The following is a 24,585-nucleotide window of genomic DNA, read 5'->3' as shown; positions in this document are numbered from 1 at the left end:
GGTTGTACCTGAGGCTGATGTCCAGAGAATAATTTATTTTTTTTAAAATTATTTTTTAAAATACAGATGCTGACTGTACCAAGTACTGTCACATGGGACACAAGCTGTTACACAGTACAAAATACAAACTTTATCTTCCAGCTGAAACCCACCACATGTGGCCGTTTCCCGTCTTACTGGGTGCAGCAAGTGTAAAGTGCTGTCACATTTTCCTAGGTCTGTGTACAATCTGTCAAAATAATTCCTGAGGTCCAGCCTCAGTTCATGGTCCCATTACATTTCATACGTATCTGTGTGAGGAATTTGAGCTGTGTGATATGAAATATTAACCTAGTAGGGTTGACTGCCAGATGTGACAGCTTGCACTGTCTGAGATTATAATCTGATCCTGTGTGCATAAGGAATATATATGTGATGTTTTATGTAGGTTTGGAAATGGAATCACTGAACATGTGGATTTATATGGATAGAGCTGGTTTTCTAATTTTTGAAGCTGCCTTGCTTGCATTGTTGTCTATTGGAAAAAATATGGGATAATTACTAGTGCTTTGCATTGTCACAGCACTAGTAAAAGCATTATAAATGCTTTACATGACTTTCTAATAAAGTGTGTTTGCTCACCAGCTATCTTGTGCTCTGGGGCACTCTGACCTTGCCAAAGAAGATGATGTGAGGTCTTCCCAGGGCACCCAGAGCAGTGGCTGGGTAAACATGCCGTTAAAACTTCATTTGGCTGAAGGTGCAGAGTTTACAGTGGGGTTACCCTTATTTGTATGCTGCCTGCGTAGGGGAATCGCTCTGCAATGCCCCACTCACACCTTTGTTCGGAGCATTCCTCCCTCTGCTACATGGGAGAGAGGCTGCTTTTGGGATGGGGAACCTGATCCTGGTGCTAGACATGAACCTCTGCAGAAGTTGATAGTGTAAACAGGCACTGGCTGTTGGCTGTTATTTCCCTCTTGCTGATGCTGTGGGGTACCTGTGTGACACAGGCCTGCCAGGGTCTGCAGTGGTGCTGCCCTGCCTGCCTGGTGACGTGCCTGAATCCTGCCAGGACAGCTGGTTTACCTTTGCTGTGTGGACTCGGTGGCTTTGGGAACCTCTGCCCCACAGCGTGTAGTGCAGCCCAGCCTGAAGATTCGTGGGGTCCATGTCAGATAACCCTGGTCTTGCCAGTTAAGATACATTGGAGAAGTATTGATCTTGCTGTGGGTGGGTGGATAATGTATGTTTTATTGCCTGTGTTTGATATAGGTGTTGGAGCCTGCCTTGCCTCCTCCACTCCAACTGTGTATTTTACTTTATGCAGTGGGCTAAAGACCAGGTTTTACTGCAACTAACTTACAAGCTGCTTTATTCTGAGATGTTATATTTGCTGTGATGGGCCTTTAGATTCATTGCCTGTAACTTGAAGATTTAAAGCATGTATACCTTAAATATCTCTTATCTGGCACAGGTTAGAAGTGAATATAACTAACTTCTATTTGGCAGTAATGCATTTATGAATGACAGCCAAAGCTGTAGATGGAGAGGCAGTTGGTAGAACTGAGCCCCTTTAAAATAAATGCCATGTTGGGCTCTTCAGTTTGGTTTTGCAGCTTGAGTTTTCAGTTGTCCACGTACCTGCTGCCTGGCACACTGTGTTAATAAAGCAAGCAGCCCCCCAAAACATGAAAGCCTTAAGGCAGGGATGCATATACGCTGTGGAATTGGCAGTGTGGGCACTGGCTTGGTCTTAAACATCTCAGCTCCTTTGATTTTTGCCTTTCACTCAAAACCTTGGAAAGGGAAGGTTACCAAATGCGTGTTTACTCGAGGCACACAACCTGCTTAGCTGCAATTATCTCCTAATCTGGTCCTTCTGAGTTTCTGTGGTCTCACAGGTAAATACAGATTTAGCCGTTATTCAAGGCATATTATTTACCTCATTAAGTGTGTGTTTTGGCACGTGCATTATTTACCTGACGGACTAACGGATGGGAGAGAGCAAATGCTGTCCTTTGTGCAAACAGTGACTTTGTTCGTGAGCGGTGAGTCCCCTTTCTGCTGTGCCTGTTTTGTCTCCGTGTCTCGTGGCGGGCGCTCGCAGCCCTTCCTGGCAGAGCAAAAAGCCAGCTCAGGTGTGGGGAGGCCGGGCTCAGAAAAAGGCCTGTGGGTGGCATGTGGTGCCATGGAGCTCTTCCCAGAGCCACGAGCAGTGGGACCAATTGTGGGGATGGATTTAAATATCTGTGTAGTGAGATGTGTGTGTATATATTTATACACATACATATATATATGCATACACAATTAGAGGGGGTACTCAAATCCTCGTTCAAGAGGACTGAGTTGTTGCAATTAGCTTGTTTCGCTATCAGTCACTGTACCCAGCTACCAACACCATGAGTTGGGCCTGAACCTCCTCCCTAGAGATCTGTTAACAGCCCTGAGTCTGACCTGCCTCTGATAGGGACAGTCCTGGCAAGTTTTTCCTGCCAAGTTTTAAAAGTAAAAGAGTAGGAGGGGAAATCCAGGTAGTCTTGTGTGGATAATGTAATTTATTAAACAGCATTTAAATAGAAACATCAAATGGTGGTGGCTGAGTGAGGTATTTTTCTGAGAGGGAGGCTGTAACCTCTAGAGTCCTGCTTGCATTTTACAGTTTTTGCAGTCCCTGGGTGTGGTTAGTTCACCTGATATCCTCCTCTGAGAAATATCTGAAGGAAGAAATGGAGTGTAGCACTAAATTCACATCTCTGAGAAACCTCATACACAAAGCAAATCAGAACTTCCTCTGGGGAGGAGCCTTCCAGCTACCAGACACATGGATTTGTAGTAGAAGTGGGCTGTTTTGCTGCAGCTCACAGGTGTTTCAGGGCTAAGCTGGTGGGATGGGTTGTAGTGTTGATATGTGTATTGCTGTATTTAATTCCTACCATGTATCAGAAACTGCATTGTATCTGAAAAGATGAAAGGCCTCCTCAGACATTTCAGTGGGGCTTAGATTAGATTTTCTGTGTTTTAATTGGTTTTTGCTGTGTTCTACCACGATAAGGTTCAGTAGTGGGGTGTGATCTGGTGCCTGGAGCCATGACTGTTGTGTGTCTCATAGTTCTTGATTTAGAGCCATTTGCAGAAGTTAATTTTCAGTTGCCTGTGATTCTGGACACCTTAAGCTCAGTCCAGATGTCATCTGTTGTGCTTAGAGCAGGTTACTGTGTTACTTCAGGTTTGCAGTGCTGGAACCTGCACTGGGAAGCACGGAGTAAATCCCTGTCGGAGGAGGACAGTGAACAGAATACTAGGAGAGATGAGATGTATGTGTACATGAGTAATGTGAGTCTCTCTTCAGTTTCAGATGCCTCTGGATGTTCAATGATAGCATTCCTCCATACTGGAGCAGCAAAGTTTCCCCAAAACTTACTTTCAAGGGCAAGACAAGCTGTGTCCCCCCTCCTGGCTGGTGTTCTCAAAGGGTCCAGCTCCATCGTAAGCAGGAAACTGGCGTCCCACGGCTTTGGAGCTTCCATGGCAGCAATGTCATCCTTCCCTCCACAGAGATATCACTACTTCTTAGTGCTGGATTTTGAGGCTACGTGTGATAAACCACAGATTCATCCTCAGGTAAATAGTCAGTCTTGTTAATTATCACCTTGCAAGTTGCTACTGATGTTCTGAGAGGTAAAAGGAAAAGGCACAGTGCTGGCTCGCTCATTTTTTCTGGTTTGTCCCACCTTCTTTCTGTTGCTGGTTCTCCAGGATTCTTGCCAATTACCTGTTGTCTCAGCAGCGATACCAAGACTGTTTGGTGGGAATAAATGAAGGAGTCTGATTTCCACCACAGAAGTGACAATTCATGTGTTATTGAAAACATCTTTAAGTCATGTATAATTGTCATCTGCCTGAATTGGGGAGGGTCTAAAAAATTCTGGCTGGGAACTTGCATTAGAAGATGGCAACCTTGTTTGATTCTGCAAGGAAAACGGCTGTTTGTAGTGAACAGCTTTAGGGAGAGAAGATTTTGAATTACAGGAATATGTGCAACATAATGGTATTTCTAAATTGAGAAGAACAACAGTTTGAAGATCATTTCAGTAAGATCAGATATCTTGCCTGGGTGTTAACTCTGGAGTGTGATGAGATAGGAGGAGTTCACCTTCAGAGAGAGCTTCCAGTGCTCTACCATTTGAGACATACAGAGATCCAGATGAAGTACAGAGGTTTTTCTGCAGACAGTTCTTCCACAGTTATTATAGTTATAGAGCATATTAGTAAATATATTCTCAGTTGTCAGCAGGATGAGCCTAGGTTTTCCATTTAAATTGGAAAACTGTACTAAATAGAAAAAAACCCTAATACTGGGTTGGTAGTGAACAAACAGAATTCCTGAGTCTGAATTGAACTCACCCTTCCCTACCAAGGAATTGTCCTGCATGCATTGCAGTGGGTCAGAATAACTTCCTTTTGCTCTGTTTTGACTGTGAAAGGCTTAAGCAGTTTTCAGTGTGGTGTCTCATTACTGAAGTGACTCGATGCAGTGTATTCATTTCCCAGTGCAGCTGTGGTTTCCCTTAGGCTTGTCCCAGCTAAGGGATGCTGCAAGTTGGGATTGAAGTTGCCTCCTGTCTTTCCCAGTAGTACCTTGGTGAGTGCCGCCTGCCTCTCGTGTTCCTCGAAAAACGGACATCAAATTCCCTGCTGTTTTGCTGGCTCTTTGTGGGAGGCTGTTGTGGCTCTGCATCCAGTTCTGCCTAGCAGGGTCTTAACTGCTCTCCAAGTGAGATGTCAGGCTATTTCCTGCATGCTCCGCCTCGGGTGCACAGACCTGTCAAAGCTGTAAATTGGATCTACCTTGTCCCTTTGGATATGGGTTTGGTCTGTGCACATTTTGATGCAAAACCATGATGCATGTGGAGCTAGTTTACAACTGGCAGTAAAAAGGAGCATGAGTGGAATATGATTACTACTGTTTTAAGGAGCTTTGTCCCCAAGTCCTTGCCAGGGAAAGTAATGGTCTGGGCCAATGCAGATCTGCTATATATTTTGTTGGTGAGATGATAGCACCTTTAAGGTGATGTTCTTCAGTGGGGGTTTTTTTTTCCAGTCTGCTGTCTTCAGTGCCTGTCTGCATCATATAATGTGTGGAAAGGGCTGTCAGTCCCTCACATCCTCACCAGCAAATTAGTTTGACAAATAGAGAAATTACTTTTGCTACATGGTGTAGCTGGAAAGGCTGAAAGTGCCTGCCAGTTGGGTAACTTGATGAGTTGATGCCTCTATCTACCTCCTACTTTTTTGCTGACCATCATGGCTTTAGTCCTCTTCACTGCTAGGCTGGATGTGATGGTGAGCAATCTGTGCCATGTATTTCAGTGATGTTTTCTGCAAGGTTTTATTGGCAGGATCTTTCACTGGCATAGTGGCAGGGAGGTTTTGGAGGTTTTGTCTGAGGACAGACCTGAGAGCTAGGAATGGTGAGGTGCTGATCTTCACTGTGATCCTGCTAATTTTTCTGCTTTTGTTTTAATACCTGCAAAATAGAAGTCTCGATACAATGAAATTCAAATGCATTGGGATTTGATGAGGAAGCTGCATGTGCAGAGTTAAGCTAAGCTGTGATTCAGGTTACTTTAAGTGGGTAGTCATAGCTGTACATTTAGCCAGCTCAGCCTAAAGGTCTTGCAGAGTGCACTTGCCACCATTCAGCACACTTCACATTTTTCACTAACCGCTCTTCTAAATATTTTGCCTTCTTACAAGAAACTATTGAAAGAGCTATCTTTTTATCTACTCTAGGATGTGTGACTGCCACATCTGCTCCCCCTCCTGCTGTATTTACTCATGCTCTTCTGCAGCCGGCAGCCTCACTGGCTTTATCCCTGGGGAAGTCCTTCATGCTCAGTCCTGAGCCCTGAAGACGCCTTCATTTCCATTCCCTTTCACACTGCCCAATCTCTCTGAGGTCTCGTGGTATGGCCTCTGTAATGGGGATCAAGGAGGGTCAAGGATGGTGGTATTCCCCTGGGAAGCTGTCTGCGTTGTGGCTCCAGTGGCTGGGATTGTTGGCAGAGTGCCTTGTGGCCACTGCCCTCTGCTTCACCACTCCTGGGTCAGGCACCGAGGGTCCTTCATGTTCCCTGCCCTACACCCACAAAGGAACGGGAGCATCCTTGCAGCCCTGACTTGTGACCGCTTTCAGCAGATACACTCCTAAATCAAAGGGCTTTTTTATAAACACAGAAACTGCTTTATTGAGGAAAAAGCTTTATTGGCTTTTGGGATGTATTTATGAATAATCAGACCATCCCAGAGAGGAAAGAAGTGGGGAGAGGGGGACTAACTGCACGGTCTGTGTCATGCAGTGTTTTAGCCAGCCAAAGGTCATTAGGGGTTGGTAGTAAGAGATGTTTATGGCTGGCCCCTCGCATTTCTTTAAAGCTTACCTTGTGCCTTTGGAATGTGATCCAGAGCCCAGTGGGGTCAGGTGGGAGCTGTCATTCTGCAGAGGTCAGTGGACCCTGAACCATGCTGGTGCTGGTGTGCTTCATTTTTCAGCTCTGAGTTTTTTCCTTTACTGTCTGCTAAGAGTTTATAAGTACCCTCTGCCTTTATACACTGTCAGCCCGTAGAGCTGGGTACATGTCATGCTTTAGCTTCATGAGAAGATGCATTAATAAGTGAGAGTCTTGCTCTTTTGTCCCTTTGTCCTTGTATACACCAGTGTTTATGGTGGTCAGTGCTTTCAGTGACTGTGTTAAGCAGCTCCACAGCCTCAGATCCGTGGCTGCCTGTAACCTTGTTTTATTAATGCAGTAAGAGGGTGTGCCTCTTTCGGTCAGCAAGCCAAGTACCTTGCCTTCAACTTCAGCAGAGTGGATGAAAAGCAATGTGATTTTTTTAAATATAAAAAGTCTGAAGGTGGAAATCAGATCTGTTCAAAGATGATTTTGCACTTAGACTTCTAGATAGGTTGTTAATCTCTACTATAATCTAATAAAGCCACTTAAATGAGAATCAAATCAAATACAAGATATGTATGTCTGCTGCCTGGAAGTGTAAAGGAGCATCAGACCCCTGACCTGGTAGAACAAGCTGGATCCAGGAGTTGCTAAACTGCTAAATGAGCTTTTTATAATGATGAAGTTGCTCTTTCTCATGTCAGTTTTTTCAGGTGCTTGCGTTCAGTGTCTCAGATTCACTCAAATTTGATACTCAGTTGAGAATTAGAAATTTGCCTCTTCCAAACTCTCTGTAAAAGGAAAGTATAAAGATCTTCTCATTGCCAAAGAAGGTTGTGACCAGAGGCAGAAGAACAAATTATTTACAGACAGTACTTTCTGTGTTCTCTTAAATAGTGCATTTTAAATACAAGACTATATTTTTCTTTAGTTTATCCTACATATTTTGAATTTGTTTTGCTTGCATTTTGTTTGTTATTTTGGGAGAATTTGTAATTATAATTGCTGTCAGATGAAACTGGACATATTAATAAATACAAAACATCACTCACCATTTCAACGTAAAACCATAAACACTGAGACTCTGACTAAGCATGTGTTCAGTTACTAAGTTACTTCTAAGTGTACAAACAAATCTGGATGATCAGAGTACATTTCATGATTGGCAAAAGTGTATTAACAAACGGGAGCCGGTGTTTCTGTAAGATAATATTAAGAACAAATGCAGGAGAAGGTTAAATCATCTTCAGTCTGTGTTTCCTTGAGCATTACAGGGGTTTTCCCCTGAACATCCTGCAGTTCCAGCCTGCAGTCACGGGCAGGGGCAGCTGGAGTGGCTGTGATGATCACTACCTGTACTGCTCTACCCGTGATCTTGTTCCCACGGCAGGGGCAACTGAATCCTGTGTCTCTGTTCCTGAGATGCTGTGATTTATAGACTGGCCTTGTAATGGGAATGGATGTTGACTTCCACCAGATTTAGGCCATAGCAACAGATGTGCAGTCCCTGCCAAGCTCTCTGCACAGGGTGACCAGATAGATGACAGGGAAGCTGCCTTGGGAGCTGTATCATCTGAGGCTACTTTGTAGGAGGAATATGTCCCTGAAATCATGAACTTGCTGCAGGAGGAGGTGATGGAGGGACTGCTGGTCTGCTGGGAAGAAGGCTGCAGGGTACTTCATGCATGCCTTCCGTGTGGTTTTCTGCGGAGCCTGCATCAAGGCAATCCTGGCTGAAGGCCGGGATGGGAATGCAGAAGGGTGTCACACACTAACAAACATTCTCACAATCCTGCCCAGAGGCCTATAAAGGGCGTGTTCCTATCTATTCTATCTGGACATCCCCACATAGCAGCTTTCTTCTCACCACATTTTTGTGTTAAGCTCAATGCACTAGGAATCACCTGCCAATTGAGGGATCAATCACCACCTTTATTGAGGGTGATCATGAGTTGCTGAAAAGTGAAGAAATTCAGGCTTGTTTCCCATGGCAACTTTAACTCAGCCCTAAGTATTACACTGGAATATTAATCTGCAATTACCTATATTCATGCAGCTTAGGCTTGGGTGTAGTTTTAGTTACCTAGTTCTTAATTCAACTTCTTACAATGCTGTTTCTAGAGAAATGCCATTAAAAATGCATGTAACACAGTGACTTTAAAGTCTTTTTTTTCTTTTTACTAAAAGTAAATATATATATGTATTTTATCATCTCTTTGGCAATTGTGGCTGTTGTTATGCCATTCTTCTTACATCAGAATGCTTTAAGTTCCTAGAGTGGCAGGAAATAGTTCATATAAAAGCCTTTCCACATGGATTTTTCTGTTTGCGTTGAGTTTTTGAAAAACCTTTTTGAGGCCTTGTAGCTTTTGAGGGTTTCACCGCACCTGGTGTCTCAGACCTGCATTCACTTTGCCTTGGAGACCTCCCTCATTCTCCCAGTAAGTGGGGACAACCTTGCTGTGACCCGTGTGAATCTGACAGGGCGGGTTATGACTTCAGGCAACAGAATTAGCTGTATTTATTTAAAACCCGATGAGCTAGAGAACATGAACAGTTACTGAACCCAAATCTCCCGGAGAGCACAGCCGTGAGACCACCAGGCAAGACATCTGATGTATGAAAAGAAATTCAAAGCAATTTCTTATTTAAAGATATAAACCCAGCATTATTATAGCAACAAGACTAAAATACCAAGGCACTCGGGTGGCCAATTGCTGCAGTCCTAACCTGACCCAACCTGCTCAGCTTTTGGCTGGTTATTGACAGGCCGATGAGATGACTACTTTGAAGCAATCAGTCATGTTGCCCTTTCCCTCGCAGCATGTGGAGACCCCACATCAGTTATGCATCCCGGCGTGCAATTCCCCACCTGTGCTGTTTGAACACTGTATCCTTAGCTGTGCAAACATTACACATCGCTTAGGTGACAAGTTGCAAAGTTAAGTAGACTTGTTGTTACAGCAGAAAGTAGTTGAGCGGCAGTCACCCTTGAAAAGAAAAGATTCAGGCTAGCTCAGGAATGTGCAAGCCCGCTGGATCGTGCTTGAAGGTTTGTTCACCTCTCTGTAAAGCTGCTGCTGAGGGCAACGTGTGCTGCTGGAAATGCTCACACCAGGAGCTTTTCTCAAGTGGAGGGGACGGGCGCCACAGGTTTGTAGTTTGCTGTGCCGGCCCTGCCATGTGCGTGGCCCTGTGCTGTTGTCCACGATCAGTGGGTGCTTGCTGCTCTTTCACAGCTTCTGAGGCACAAGGAGTACTTTGCATCCCTCCCAGCATGATGTTTTAAAACTAGGCAGTATTTTACCATGATGTGGCACCTATCTACTGCTGCGTAGGGATGTTGCTTTTCGGGCTGCTGTGGGACCTGGGCAATGGTCTTTGCTGCGTTAAAGTTGTCTTGTCTTAGCTTTGAACAAAAACTTCCTGACAAAGAAGCAGTGCAGTTCAGCTCTTTTGGTGAAAAAGGCACGTGACTAAATCTTGTGGGCTTTCTCCCCTTTGTGCCAAGCTTACTGTGCAACCACCCCTGTGTTGTCTTTGTTGGTCTGTGCACTTGTTAGCTGGCAAAATAACTCTTCGTTACGTTATTTAGTTCCTCTCTGTCAGGCAGAAATGTGCTGCCACCAGCAGCTAGTTGTGATGTCTGTAAAACCCTGGGTGTTCATTTACATGCACTAGCGTGCCCTTTCTACCTATCCCAGATGTTTTAGTGTTGCTGGGAACATTGATCATTTGTGCTGCTCAATATCAGGTGAAGAGGTTGGGTGTTGAAGTGATTTGATAATTCTGCAACGGGGACTGCACAGGCCGTAGAAAGGAGCAGATATGAAAAAGGATATAGCATAGTTGTCACCTTGCAGTGGAAAGGTAGTACTTGGAAATGTGTGTGTGCTGTTTTTAACCCGGTTTGAGTACTAAACTTCCCCCAAACTGTCAAGCTTAAATTGTTGTTGGCTGTGTCAGTAGACATGTTCTGGGTCGTTAAATATATGTCAATAGTGCTTGAAGAAACAAGTTGAAGTGTTGATGACTGTTGGTCTATATTTCTCATCCCAGGTGTGAAAAGAGGAAGGAGGTTTTGCCTTATTCTTGATGTCTGGGTCCTGCTGGAAAGATCAAAATAGCTTAGTGGGTTTTGACAGGGAGAGATGATGCTGGTGGTGAGAGGCAGGAACCAGCCTGGGAGGAGATGATTACCGAAAATTTTGTTCATGATGGCAGGACAAGGGCTGTGAGCCAACTGTCAAGATTTCAGGTATAATGGCACACATGAAAGAAGTCCCAGGGACTTCAGGGGTAAATTTAGGGGAAAAATGTCATTTGTGAAACATGTGGATCCTCCTTTTCTTGGCCCTGTAAGGAGGGAACTCAGCTGAGGAAGTGCTTCACTTGGCATTCCATACTCAAAAGAAAAACAAAAAGATACTATTTTGAGAGGGTGAAGAAGAGAATCAGTGAGTGTGACCAGGGGTCTGCAAAACATAACTGGGAGTGCAGGTTGGATGGCATTGGGATTATGTTTAGTGCAGTGTCAAAGTCAATGAGAATGTAAGATGAGGTCTTCTGTTGCAAAAATGAGAAAGGCAGTGTTCTGGCCTGTGTCTGCTGTGGGTAGGAAGAGCAATCAGGAATTTAAACAACAGCAAGAGAAATTTGGATTAGACATTAGGAAAAACTTTCCAGTGATAAGACTAATGAAACAGGAGGACAGAGTGCCTGGGGAGTGTGTGAGTCTCTCTTATTGGAGTCGGTAAAAACAGCCTAGACAAAGTCAGAAATTATTTAGGGGGTGATGATGCTGCCCTCGGGCAGGTGCATGGACTAGATGTCTCTTTTAAAGCTGAGGCTCCTGGAGGCATGTGATTAGATGGGGATTTCAGCTTCTATTAAAGAAAGAGAAATGGTCCCTCACCCTTAAAGTAGTAAGAAAGCACTAGGAAATAAGAGCCACGTTTGATGCCAATGCAGAGCCCAAAATGCAACTCAGATTTTATCTTTGAGGAAATCCAACCTTTGGGCTTCGCTGCCTGAGTGCTGGGGGTAGGCAGCGAGGCTGACCTGGAAGCAGGGGGAGGAAAAAGCATTGGATATTCAGTGTGCAGGCAGCAGAATATTTCTTCACATCATCTTATCCCAGTGTTTTTTGATCGTTCCATATTCCTGCCAGTTCTCTTGTGTTTTGTTTTTTGACTTGTGTTTTGTATTTCCCCTCACACTTTTCTGGGAGATAATAGTTGTTTAAATGTATTAAATTATTAGGTGTGTGCATATGCGCATTTTAAGCTAAGTTGTGATGGAAAAAGAAATCTGGAGGTCAGCTGCTTCCCCAAAGACCTTTTGACAGGATTAATCAGTACAGAGAGTAACTTAGCCAAGACCAGAGTGCTGAGAGCTCTGTGCTGCATGTGCAGACAAGCATCCTTTGGAAAGCCAGCAGAGCCCTGATTCAGCAGAAGTCCTGCTGTCCCCCACTGCAAAGGTGTTGCCTTTATGGTACTTATTTTGGTTAGTTTAATAAAAAATTTTGAAGTGGGGAAAAGACCTATGAGGTCATCTCGGTTACTGCCCCTGAGGGCCAGTGCAAGGCTGCTCACTTGGAAACGGCTTTAGTTAAAATAATAATTAAGGCAGAGGATGGAAACTGGGGAGGCAGATCTGTTAGGCTAGTGCTGTCCTTACTGTGTCCCTTTTCGATTTTAATTGCCTTGGAAAAAAAGGAAAATCACAAGGCTTTAAAAGCTCTGATTCTTCCTGCTCTTCAACCCCCCCGCCCCCTCCCCGATCTTGGAGGCATCAACTCTCATCTGTCAAAGTGTAAATCAGCAATTAAAACACAAACAGCGAAATGCCAAAGATGACCCGAAGCACAAAGCAACTGACAAACAAGTCCGGACAAATCGGCGGATAATTTATAAGCATTGCCCTAAAATCTAATTATTTGGCAATTCGAATTTGCAGCCGGCCAGGGCTATGCAATAAATTTAACCCGCCATAAATTATTTAGGAGCAGCCCGTGGTGTAAATCAAAAACACGAGTGTTTGTTTAAGAAATAAGCTCCTTGTGCATAAAATGACTTTTTCTTTGGGGGGGGAGAGGAAGCATCCCTGAACAGAATGAGCTAAGGCTCTGCCCCTCCACAAATACTCCCTTGCCTCTTCTGCCCTCACCTTTTTTTGAAGGTGTAAACGGTTCTTTCAGTAAGAAGTTTTATGCTTTTCCTTATCAGACAAAATCCGTTTCTCTCAACAGCCTCTGCTTGTTTTTATTGCATTTTGAACAGTCAGCTCTGATTTTTATGGGCATCTTTTATTCCTGTGTTTATTAAACTTCTTCACATGGGGGTTAGAGTAAGGGATAAATTATTCTCTTGTAGTTTTTGAACTGAATAGGCCATACAGTCTTCCTCAAATACGTAACCCGGTGTCCTGAAGAGTGGCCTGGTCACTTTATACATAGGCTTCTGTATTAAAAGGTTTTGAGAGCTGGGAAGCTCTTGCTGGGGACTTTATTCTTTCTGTCTAATGATATGAGTGCTATCCAGATCCAAAAGGATAAACAAAAAGATTCCTCTGTGGGAATTAGTGTAATTTCAGGTTCTTTTTTCTCTGACAGGAAATTGTTTAGCAAGTGTAGTTTTGCTCTTGTTCAATTCTTTTATTAGCAAGAAGATCAAGAAGGCTGAATTGGTGCATCCGTGCTCTGGTGTCAAAGGGAGGGGAGTTTCATTTAGGACGATTGGGTAAGGAAAGGTTGGGTTTATAGCAGTGCTTCCACATGCCCTTATGAATTTTTCAAATCCCTCTTCAAGGAAAGTCCCTAGCCATTCCACAGTTACCCTGCAGCCTCCTGCTGCTGCTCAGCCCACTGGTAAGGGTACACGAGAGGCTTTCACCTGGAACCTTTGTTTTTGTTTTCAGGAAAGGCAAAAATTCTGAAGGAAACTGTCACATAGATTTGCTTGAAGGACCATGAAATCGTAAATGCAAGATTGTTGCAAAGAGAGTGGACCTGGTAATGGATATGTATAAGCCTCCAGCTCTGTAGGTTCCTATTGTTACCGTGTTTGGGGGCACAGCTGAGGGGAGGGACAGGGTGCCGATGTCTTTTTCTTTAAGCGTGTTAATATTGATTTTAGAAGCTCTGTGTTCCAACAATATAAATGCAAATGCCTGTAATTGGGAGCCTCGTGCAGAATTTCTCAATAGAAAACATGTTCAACTTTTCATGACAGTGAAAGGAAAATAAAAAGCCGCTTATTTATTGGTGGTGGTTTGAATCCTGGATTTCCTTTCAAGTTACTTTGCAGTGCTAAATAAAATACCTAATTGCAGTGCTCGCAAAATTCAAATGAGTACATTTGTTCTTCTGGTAGCTTGCGGCTATTTGCAGCCTCTGGACACCCTCAGCATTATTTTAGCACATCCATAACTTCTGGTTGTGCTGTAAGCTGGGGGGTGGGGTCGGGGGGGGAAGACTTAGAAGCCCCAAATGCTACTGGCACAAATCACTGCCGAAGTTAGGACATGAACTCAGTGTTGAAGTGGAGCTGGGTGAGGATCTCAAGGTAACACTTATGGATGATCAGATAAAAGAAAGGAAGTGTCAGAGAACCTCTCCTCTTAATGCCCTCGTGCCTCTTTTCCTCCACCTTTCCCTTCTGGGAGGAAGCAGTGAAGGTCCTTGAATGGTGGAGATGGAGCTGGGCATGTTGAGCTCACTGGGCTGCTGTGAAATGTGAGAGAGCACCCGGCTGCCTTCCTGCATCACAGTCTGCTGGGGGGTTGTGTGTGTGAGTGTCTAAGTGCTCAGCATTTCATAATAATTACTAATGAAATTCTAGATCTGTAATAACATTTCGGATATCTAAAACAAACCATATGCTTGTAAAAAAAAAAAAAAGAGAGGAAAAAAAGTGGAAACAGATCAACTTTAAGCCATAAATTCTTGGTAATAGAGGCCTCTTTTCTCCCCCCTTTCTGTTTATGTTTGATAGATATTTTTGTTTCTGCAGGAATGTCAACTCTTAATTTCATGATGTATCATGGGCTTAAGAAAATTGAATTTAATAAAGGCAAAAGATGAATGGCACCTTTAAAGGTCCCAACACTTGTCTTTATTAGCAGGACAAACTGCAGGGTCTCCAAACACTGCTTCTCTCCAAATGAAAGTTTAAATGAAAAGTACAGCAGTGTCACAGGTTAAATTTCATTGCAGGACTGGCTAACGTCGTTAGTGAGGAGTGGGGCTGATTTCATGGGGCTGGTATCTGTTGCCTTAGATACCAGTGGAGCAAACACTGCCAGAGACTGGAAAAATCTCCGCTATAGGAAGCGTGCAGATAAACAGCCTTTTGGGAAAGGTTCTTTACCACTTGCTTCCAAAACTGACCAAACAAGCCCAGAAAAGTGGCTGTGCTTTCTCCTAAGACGCTCAAGTTGCCTCAGGGGTTTCACCCCTACTCCTGGCCATGCACTTCCTAAAGACCTGCAGTAATTCTGGATATTGTTAAATTTTCCACACTTTTTTAGGGTGGCTTTTTATTTCCTCCGTCTGTCTTAATCCGACCCTCCTGGAAGTGCTTTTTGCCTTTGGTACTGGAAGGCGAGCGACGCCTTTGTGCATCAGATCAGCAGCAGGGCTGTCTTTCAGCCTCGCTTTGCATCCAGCCACTTGATGGCCCCTGAGGATGTTTCTGGTCCCTTAGGACCTATCCCGGCATTGCAGCGCAGCCCTGCTGTGAAATCCAGCCGGTGTGTGTCTCTCTCCAGAAGGGGGAATGCTCGTCTTGCCCTGCCGTGGGCTTGCCCGCTTCCATGGTCACCCGCTGGCTGGGATGCAGACCTGAGGGGCAGTGAGACGCCCCAGCCCGATTTGAAAGATGCCACAGTGTTATCCTGTCTGTTATGACAGCCTGTCCCTTAGCTTCAAGCTTTGCAGTCTGTTTTCCTTCTGAACAGGAATTTGCTGCTTTCAGAGCCTATCTGTGGTAGCCCTTTAGAGGGGAGTGATCAGCTGTGTCCAACATTTCTTACACTCTCGTGTTTCCAGGGTCCTCCTGGGTGGCTGAAGCTGGTGCATTTGGCTGCACCGCAGCAGGCAGTCTGGGTGATGCTCAAGTGTTTTGCACATGTCTTCTCTTCCCCTCCCAGCCTCTGAGTCGAGTTTCCTCTCTTTCCTGGGGAAACTTGGTGGCTCCCAGTGGGGTTGGTGCAGCTGTGGGGAAGGATGTGCCCAGCCATCTGCTCTGCCTTAGCCCACATGGTGCACGTGGAGTGTGGCACAGCTGACCGTGGGGAAACAGTTAAGCCCTGCATCCTCTGTGGTTCCACTGCTATGTGTCTACACCTGGGCACTTAACATTATTAACACTTTAATTTTTTTTTCCTAATTTTCTGTATCACAGCACACGTTCCCCACATGTCCTGGGCTGGGCTGTGTGCCTGTTGCGCCGGGGAAGCTGCTCTGCTGCGTCCACAGGCTCTGTCCACCACTGAAATTAGGTGTTTCTCCTGGCTATTTAAATTATCTGTTGCTTCCATTTACCCACCCAGCTTCTTGCCCTCCTGCTGCCTAGTGGGGTGCTGATGTCACCAGCTCATATGTATAACCTCATGATAATTTCCGCCTCCAGGTCATGAGGGTTGCAACCAGGGTCCAGAAAAGTGTGTTAGTTCCTCTGCAGCGGCTGCATTTTTCACATGCTAATTTTACTCACAGGAGTTGGATTTTTTTTTCATTTTTTATTATTTCTTATTTGTCTCTTCCAGATGTTTTCAGGCAGTTTTTTTTTTTGTTGTTAAACTAATTCCATTCATGTTTTAAAAATTTATGAAAGCGCTAATAAAAATGTCAAAGTGGTAAAAATGTTAGCTTTTGCTCTGCTTTGATTAAATTTTGCAAACTGTTTTTGAATATTAAAAAGCAATATTTTTTTTATTCTCTCTCCCTCTCTCTGTTTCTCTCCAGAAGTGATTTGAGAGGCTTGTTGCATGGATATCACTCAGCAGCCTCATTTGCACTCCAGAACCTTGGTGCCATGGATCTCTATTAAATAACATAGACAAATTATTCTTTAAAGACACCAAACAAATTGTCACTTCTCCTCTTACATTAAACTGGAAGGAAGAAAGGGAACGGAGAAGGAGGGGGGTGAACACAAAGGATTTTATCGCTTTTATTCAGTGGGCAGCTTTTTTAATTTCATGTATATTTTTTAATAATTGAGAAATCCATCGCAACTGGATTTGTTTAAACTTTTTATTAACAGGTCCATGTAAATTTTTGATTGCTGATTATTCAAATAATTGAACATTCTTCTGATGAAGGAACGTTTTTATTTCCCTATCAGCATAAATTGGCTACGAAGAGGAAAATGAAGCAGGGCTTGTTACTGTGCTGTATCCCATGGGAATCGATCTGGGGGTAGCTTCCAGCTCCTCAGTCTGTTGGAGGAGGACAGTGCTCCTCAGCCTCTCCAGAGGAGGAGATGCTTCATGTTGTAGTCCTTGTTGTCTGTGTGATGGTGTCCTCCAAAAGGATGGTGGGGTGGAAAGGATGGGACTGGTTTTGGGGAGGGCTCAGCCCCTGGGATGTCCTGGCTAAACAGACGTGAGCCCATTGCAGGTACATCTCTGTGTTCCCTGGGTAGCATGTGCGGGTTGTGTGAGACAATCTTCCTTAGGTTCAGCTTAGGCAGGGCTGGGTGCAGCTGCAGTGCTGGGCACGGAGACCTCCTTGCTGCTGTCCAGGCTGTGATGAGCATCAGCACCATCCTGCTCTGTGCCTGAGGTGCTGGATGTGCTCTGTGCTGCAGCACCACCTTCCCACTTTTGCAGAGCTTTGTGTTGGCCTTATTTTTGTTTGGGACTATCAGGCCCCTCTTTTTAAAACCACCTTGCTAAATAGGATCGTTTCTAGCTTCCTTTTTTGTTTCTTTTAAATGAACAGCTGCTTTTCTTTTTGCCCTATTCAGGAAATCATCGAATTCCCTATCCTGAAGCTGAATGGCAGGACGATGGAGATCGAATCCACCTTTCACATGTATGTTCAGCCTGTGGTGCATCCCCAGCTTACGCCCTTCTGTACAGAGGTAAAGTGCAAAGGTTCCCTGGTGCTCCAAGAGTCTCCCTGGGAAGCAGGTGTCCATTGCACCAGGGACTGGGGTCGCCTCTTCACGGTTCAGCTGCAGTGCAGTGTGTCATGCCAGGCTTGAGTTAAGGACAAGGGGAATAATTTTTTGTTATTGCAGTGGCGTGTAAAGACCTCACTTTGGATTCATAAATAACTCTAGCTGTGCTCTGCTAACTAATGTAGTTGTACTTACAATTAACAAACATCTAACTGAGTGACCCCAAAATAAAAGCTGATGTTCAAAATCTTGTAACCTCCCTGTGAGCTCTTGTGATTTTGCTGTGCTGCTCTGTGGTGGGGAAGGTCAAAGAGAGCATGATCTGAGGGAAGGAAGTGCTGTACGGTTGTGTAGTTCAGAGGCTCTAAATTAGACTCTCCTGTGGGCCTGCATGTTGGGGTTTGATGAGTCCTTCAGAGTGGAAGGATGTCTGTATTTTTAAGACTTTCTTTTTGATGTCGTGCTTGTGGGGTGCTTGAAATGATTGCTGGAGAAGTAGCCTCTTTTTCCTGGGTTATTCTCGCTGCTCAGTACAGCTGCTCTCAAGCTGAGGCCACCTTTTCCACAGACACAGAATGAAGGTGGGCAGTGCAATCCCTGAGGGTTCAAAGGAATTGCGGGGCAGGGGTTGGTTTGGGTTTTGTTGTTGTTTTTTTGTTTGTTTGTTTTTTCTTTCATTCAAGACAGAAAGTTGAATGTTTTCCCCAGTGTGTTCTTTCTTCTTGGTATAACCATCAAAACAAACTTTGAGTTCCTCTTGCTTTGGGCTTTTTTTCCTGCCCCTCCACTGGTTCAATGTTCGCCAGCTTGGTGATGAAAGTACTGAGTGTGGGAATCAGGGTATCCAGGTTCTTTGTTCTGTCCCTGCCTTGCCTAGGATCATAGCACCATTGTGTGTTTTCCCCTACCTCTCTGGCTGCAGGTTTAAGCCCTTGGAGTGCTTGTCCCACATGTACTAACCTGATGAAAAATGACTCCTCTGTTTTAGGTGGAGTCCCCTCCAGGACCAACCAGCCCCTTCCATATTTTCACATTGTAAAAACAAATACTTATTTTTATTCTCTTGTAACTAAAAACCATCTGAAGGTATTTTATTTAAACTTAAAAAAAAAAAAAAAAGACTAAGCACCGAAAACGTTATTCCCAGGAGAGGAGCTTTCAGAAAGCTATAAATGTGTGAGAACAGAGGGTTATAATGGAAACTGTTTTGCAACCTTAATGCTAGAAGGCTGGACAACTACTTTGGCTGTCCTTATTCCCATGAGACTTGCTGGACATATGCTTGTACAAATGTGATAAATCTCACAGCTTGAACCTGATGTGGGCTAAAAACAACGCCATCTCCTGAAAGAGTAGAACCCAAAATGTCCATTTTGCAAGTCCTCTAAATTCTAGAGAGAAGTTGTCTCATTAACTCCCACTAAAATTCCTTTTTCTGGAAATCCCTCTATTGCATCCTGTCCCCTGTTGCTAAAGACTGCAGCTCTGAGTCTGCATGACTTGTATGGTGTGTTTGTGTGAGCTGAATGGAGCCTCCAGCCTGCTGCAGACCGGGGACATTCAGAGGTTCTCTGGATGTTGAGCTGGTGACCAAGACATTCAGCTCATCTAATGCTCCCACACCACAGTGTTCTCCATCTTCTCTTGCTCGTGGGAGTCTGCAGCAGCTGTTTGTGTCTCTGCAGGTTTGTGTCTCCTGTGTGGAACCCTAAAGCAGGCACAGCTCTCTGTGTGTGTGTGTGATGGCCTGTGTTTGCAGGAGTCCCCAGGATGGGCAGGGGTGTCCCAGCTCAGCTCTGTGCTGCAGACTCTGCTGCTGACCTTGGTCTGGCATCGTGTCCAGAGTTGGATGAAAACAGGCAGTGCTGATGCCAGCAGGCAGAATGGTTGCAGAACCCCCACCTGTGTGTGTCAGTGGTACAAAAAGGTCCCGCTTGCCAGGTTGGGCAAGTCCTTTGTTATTAACAGTGTGGGTTAGGGAGCTAGTTTTAATCCTAGCCTGGAATTCACAGGCTCCTGAGCGTCTTCCCACTGCACCCCTTGCTGCTTAGTGTCCAGCATGGCCCCTGTCCCTCCCAGCTTGGCAGTCCACTGGCCTGTTGCAGGGGCTGTGAAGAGGTCCAGGAGTGGGATCGTGTAACTGGGCTTTTCACTAAGCCCTGTATTTGGAGTTGAGTTTGAAGCCCTGCCCTGAAGGCCACAGGTTGTACTGATGAGACCTTACTAAACAGTGGGGTCGGTGGCTGCTGCTGGGCAGGTGTAGGGGTCAGCCCTGTGCCACTGGTGTAGGTTCCCTTGAGACCCCATGGACACAGCCAGGATGTGCTGCTGTGGAGCTGCTGCCTGAACAGCTCCAGCACTTGCCATTGACTTTCTGCTGGTTTATGTTTTCTGAAAAATACTCATTTTGCTAAATGCCAGTAAAGGGCTTTGTCTAGGCACCTCTACTTACAAAGGGTGAGATTTATTGGCCTCTTTGTCTACAAAGAAACACCAGGCCTGATTATCAGATTGTACACCAGAGACAAGTGCTTAGGTAATCAGCAAACTGTCTTGGAGTAGAAATACGATGGTTTCCCAGATAAACTCTCTAGGAAAAGCAGTGCTGTTAACATCACACGGGAGCCTGTCTGCCGTGCTGCTGATTCCCCCTCTCCCCTCTGCTTGCTGCCTTTCCTGGGAAGCAGTAGAGCTGCTTAGTATAGACTCTGTGTGGGAGGGTTTCTGGAGTTGCTTGACAGACCCAAGTACTCCTTGGGTCTGGAGTGCTTCTCCCATCCCTCTTCCTCCTTGAAGAGGACAGCACAGCATGGGAAGGGTGCCCGGAAGGGTGGAGAACTTGTGGTCACCCTCAAGGCATCCCTTTGCTTTTAGTGTGTCTATGCACTTCCTGGCTACAGGAGGTTTCTTCAACTCCCCACACAAATGGCCAGGAGCATTTCTTCCAGTACTGACTCACTCTGAGCCCTCATCTGGTTCCCTTTCTCCTAATCTGCTTCTGTAAAATGACACGTTGTGATTGGCTATGATGAGGGCTGGGTGTTACGATGAGTGTCTAGGCAGAGAAGGTGGAAAGTGCTTGCAGGTTGTTAAAAGCTGTTATTAGGTGTATAAAGCTCATCATGTCCTTTTGGAAGATGCAAGTGGTTTGTCTGGTGCCCAAGAAAGTTAATGCTGGGAGCTAAAGGAAAGGTTCTCTCTACACAGAAGCTGCTTGTACAGGCTTTTTCATGGTACTTTGCTCTTTTTATGATTAATTTTTATTGATTTTTTTTTCCCTGAAGGAATAGACAATAAAAATACAAAAAGATAAATGCCTTATAGCTTGTTTGTGTTCCCAAGTACTGTGTGCTTCTTGGGCTCACCAGTGAAACTTTACAATTGTGCAGTTTTATGTTTTTATACTTCTTCAAAGCTGCAAGACCAGATAATGCTGCAGAGATCCAATGCACTAGGTTGGGTGTGACAGGTGGACGTGACTGATAAGAGAAAGAATCAGAAAGGGTGAGAGAATATAAATCTGGTCCCATTTGAGCACCCTCTGACTTGTATTGAAATGTACCCATGGAGCAGGTATATCCCTTTCTATTCATGTGTATGATTTCTGCAGCACAAATCTTGTGTGTGTGTGTGTGAGTGTGTTGGGCAGTGTGTTCTTGTAACAGATAAGTTGGTACTTTCAACCTCATAATGGCTTGATGAACTTGAGAAACCCACGTAGAAAAGCTCTGCATTCTTAAAATACTTTCCCTAAAAGGTATATATTACCATTCTATGGAAGTCACTATGAGAAAATAATCTTTTTACGTACAGCTTATTCAGTGAGTCAGGTATTTGGTATTCATTAAGTGTAATTGCAGTTTAATTGGAGTTTAATATCTTTTCTTTTTCCATCCTCCGAGTTCAATGCTGTAAGCCAAGCAGCCAAAGAAACTGAGAGGTAAAAACCATTTAGCTTCCTTCAGTTGCCCCATATTTAATAAAGCCAAGCCCTGTGGTTTGTGAGAGGGCTTATTTTTATGAGTAGGTTGAGCTGGTCTGCATGGGAGAGTTACTCCTGGGTGGTGGTGAGGCTTTCAGCACCTCTCGACTGGGTGCTATGGTTTCTGGAGCCCTGGATGCGTGTGCAAGCAGCAGGGCACGCTCCTGGGTTGTGTTTGACCTTATTTTATGAAAATGTGTGAGGTGTGTAGCTTCAGGAAAGTGCCATATGAAGTGAAATCCCATAGTGTGCACTTGTTTTAATAATGGTTTTTTTAATTACTTGGATGCATCGATGGCAAGCTACTGACGTCCGATATTCAATATGTTAAAAGACAGTTTTGTCACTTGGAAGGCAGACAGAAAAATTATCTCTTTTCCATGTGCCTCGAGCCCTTCTGGGCAGACACAGGCAGAGGCCCATGAGACTTCATCTTTTTATGTCTGTGTCTTAGCTTTAAACAGCCAAGCAGTCCAGGAGCAGTCAGTAGGACTGTCTGTTAGCAGGATCTGTTCCTAAGGAACCTCCTGAAAAACAGAGTGGACAGGGTTCTGGAAGAAAGTGCTTTTCTTCAGGTTTCATTCCATTGTTCCAAGTGCAATTTTGAGATGCAGAGGAATGATGTGATGGACTATGGGAAAAAACTCGTGCTGGCTGCCCAGCACAGGGGGGGATGACTGGGTCCACTCTGGGTCTTGCCTACCAACAGTCGTCTCTTCAGTTCATCTCACACTGAAATTTTGGTGTAACTGCAATAGCAGGGGAATGACCAGAGACCTTGGCAGTTACTGCTTCCCGTGTACATCAAGGCAACACCAAAACTGGCAAAATGCATGTTGAGAAGGGCATCATGCTTATGCATGACACTGCTCCCCAGGTGGATCCTGTGCTGCTGAGAGTCTACTGTTTTGTGGTGTGGGTAGGAGCCCCGCTACATTTCTGTGTTTAGGATGAAGCTGTGCCCTTGCCTGTGGCTGGGGAGCTGCCAGGGTCACTCTGCTGTGGCTGGCTCCTCAGGAGCATCCATGTGGGTCACAGGAGCATGTTTTGGTTGCAGAGAGATGGACAGGAGAGTAGACCTTTCTAATGATCTTTTGAGTGCTGCTCTGATGCCTGCTTTCTGTTTGTCTCTCGTTTCAGCTGACTGGGATTATTCAAGGCATGGTGGATGGGCAGCCAAGCCTCCAGCAAGTGCTTGAGGTAAGCAGAGTAACCTTTAGTTCTCGAACTCTGACCTCTGGTCCTGTCGTCCCCTCTTCATCTCTTTCCCTGCACCCTCCCCTTGCTGAGAATCGAACCGCGTAATTTGACTATGATTACAGCTTCATTAGAATAACATTTGCTGTCACATTGGTGACACGCTGCTGAGAGTATTGAACCATTGATCTGTCATCTCCAGCTGTTCATGTCAAGGGTGCTGACAAGATATCCAAACTCCTGCCAGTAGATAGGAGAAGAGGCGATTCTTTCTTGAGCCAGTTTTAAAGCACCAAGACATTGCTCGAGACCACTGCTCCTGGAGCTTCTGCCTTCGTTTCTTTTCCCCTTCCCCAGCACTTTATTAAATTAATTTTTCTACCTATTTAAATGCTCAATAATACATGTATTATAGAAAGAAAATGCCTCTAAAATCTAATCTGGAGGATGTTCGAATGCAGAGATAGCCCTAATAATGCCATCTGCTTAATGTTGAATTCCTAGAGCATTTAAGGCTTAATTAGCTTGGAAGTATTTCTCCATCAATAGCTTTTGTTGGTAGTCAGATAGTAAAGGAAACCTCCTCAAGCAGAGCCCACTTGGGCTGCAGGTTGGTGTTCAATGCATTGTCTCTGTCAGGATTTCCACTGCTGCGTTACCTAATTGTTCCTAATCAGAGTAATTGCACCAATTGCTTATCTGAGGAAATCAAATTAAAGGCTTTAAAATCCTCCATGGAGACAGCACTTCATGGGCGCTCACATCAGGGAGCGTAGAAGGGTTCCTGCTGCCGTCCCCAACCTCGGGCAGCCTCGTGGGAGGCTGGCTGGAAGATCCTGTCAGCCCCAGGGAGGCAGGAGTGTGCCTGAGAGGCTTGGATGCTGCTTTCAGGGGGAGCTTTACTCAGAGGGCTGTTGTACGATCGGTCACAGGAAGAAGCATCGACCCCTGCCAGGGAAGGCGGCGGCAATGACACGAGACCGAGGACGGTGCTCTGCAAAGGTGACATCTTGCATCCATGCAAACCCCCAGCTCTCCCTGTGCTCTCCTGAGAGCACGCTGCAGTGTCCATAGGCGTATGGATGCCTGTGCCTGCTTCCCCAGGAGGGAGAGCCCTCTTTGCTGGGATGGGTCAATGTAGATCGCTACTGGAGTATTCCAGAAAATGGTTTCGTTCTGTTTCTATGGAAGCTTCTTACAGTGTGGAAACACTTAGTTACAATTTTTTTTTTTTTTTTAATTTGGACCGAAAAGGTGTTCCTACAGCAGTGTATTTCTAGCTTAAAATGAGATTCAGGTCAGGCAGCTTCTGGGGCATGCTGGTTTATTCAGGAGTGAAAGGTGTCAGGTGAGGGAAAAGAGGACGGATTTTTCTTGCTGAAGCTTTGGAAATGGTACTAGTGAGGCTGTATAATAGCAGCTGATTGCCTGCCACCACAGGATTTTAGGCATGTCATCTGCTAGTTTTAGCTGGACTAAATGCCCATGCAGGGGTTTTAGTCTAGGTTAGTTCCTTCTGCTTAGTTCCCAAGGTGGATTGCATCCTCCAGATTAACATGACCTATTTCTGAAGAGGATCCAGAAGCTCTGTTCCAATGGGAAGTTGATCAGGAACAGTGGATTCACTTTAAATCCGCGCTACCCTGAACAAGCATCTCCTCAGACCTGTAAGGAGGAAAGAGGGTTCCAGACTGGACAGGAAGGAAACATGCTTGTTACTACCACACAGTGCCTGTGTGTGCCCAGTCTTTCCATTTTTCCCCTTTTCCCATATCCCCTTGGAGCTGTATGAGTCAGAGTATGTGAAAAATGCTGTGGGGGAGGGATGCCATCTCAG

General features: G+C 45.0%; 1 protein-coding gene across 2 annotated transcripts in view; it reads left to right on the top strand.

Moving 5' to 3' along the window:
• ERI3 (ERI1 exoribonuclease family member 3) overlaps positions 1-24,585 on the top strand; it is a 129,622-nt gene that overhangs the window by 6,266 nt on the left and 98,771 nt on the right. For both annotated transcript variants that reach the window (XM_050306484.1, XM_050306485.1), the window contains exons 2-4: positions 3,332-3,603; positions 17,414-17,530; positions 22,692-22,751. In XM_050306484.1, coding sequence (XP_050162441.1) covers positions 3,355-3,603; positions 17,414-17,530; positions 22,692-22,751 — 426 coding nt within the window. In that variant the 5' untranslated portion in view covers positions 3,332-3,354. The remainder of the gene's footprint in view (positions 1-3,331; positions 3,604-17,413; positions 17,531-22,691; positions 22,752-24,585) is intronic.

The sequence above is a fragment of the Myiozetetes cayanensis genome, unplaced genomic scaffold (genome assembly GCF_022539395.1).
Source record: "Myiozetetes cayanensis isolate MyiCay16 unplaced genomic scaffold, myiCay2020 scf12, whole genome shotgun sequence".
NCBI lineage: Eukaryota > Metazoa > Chordata > Aves > Passeriformes > Tyrannidae > Myiozetetes > Myiozetetes cayanensis.
This window is presented reverse-complemented; position numbering and strand designations above follow the sequence as displayed.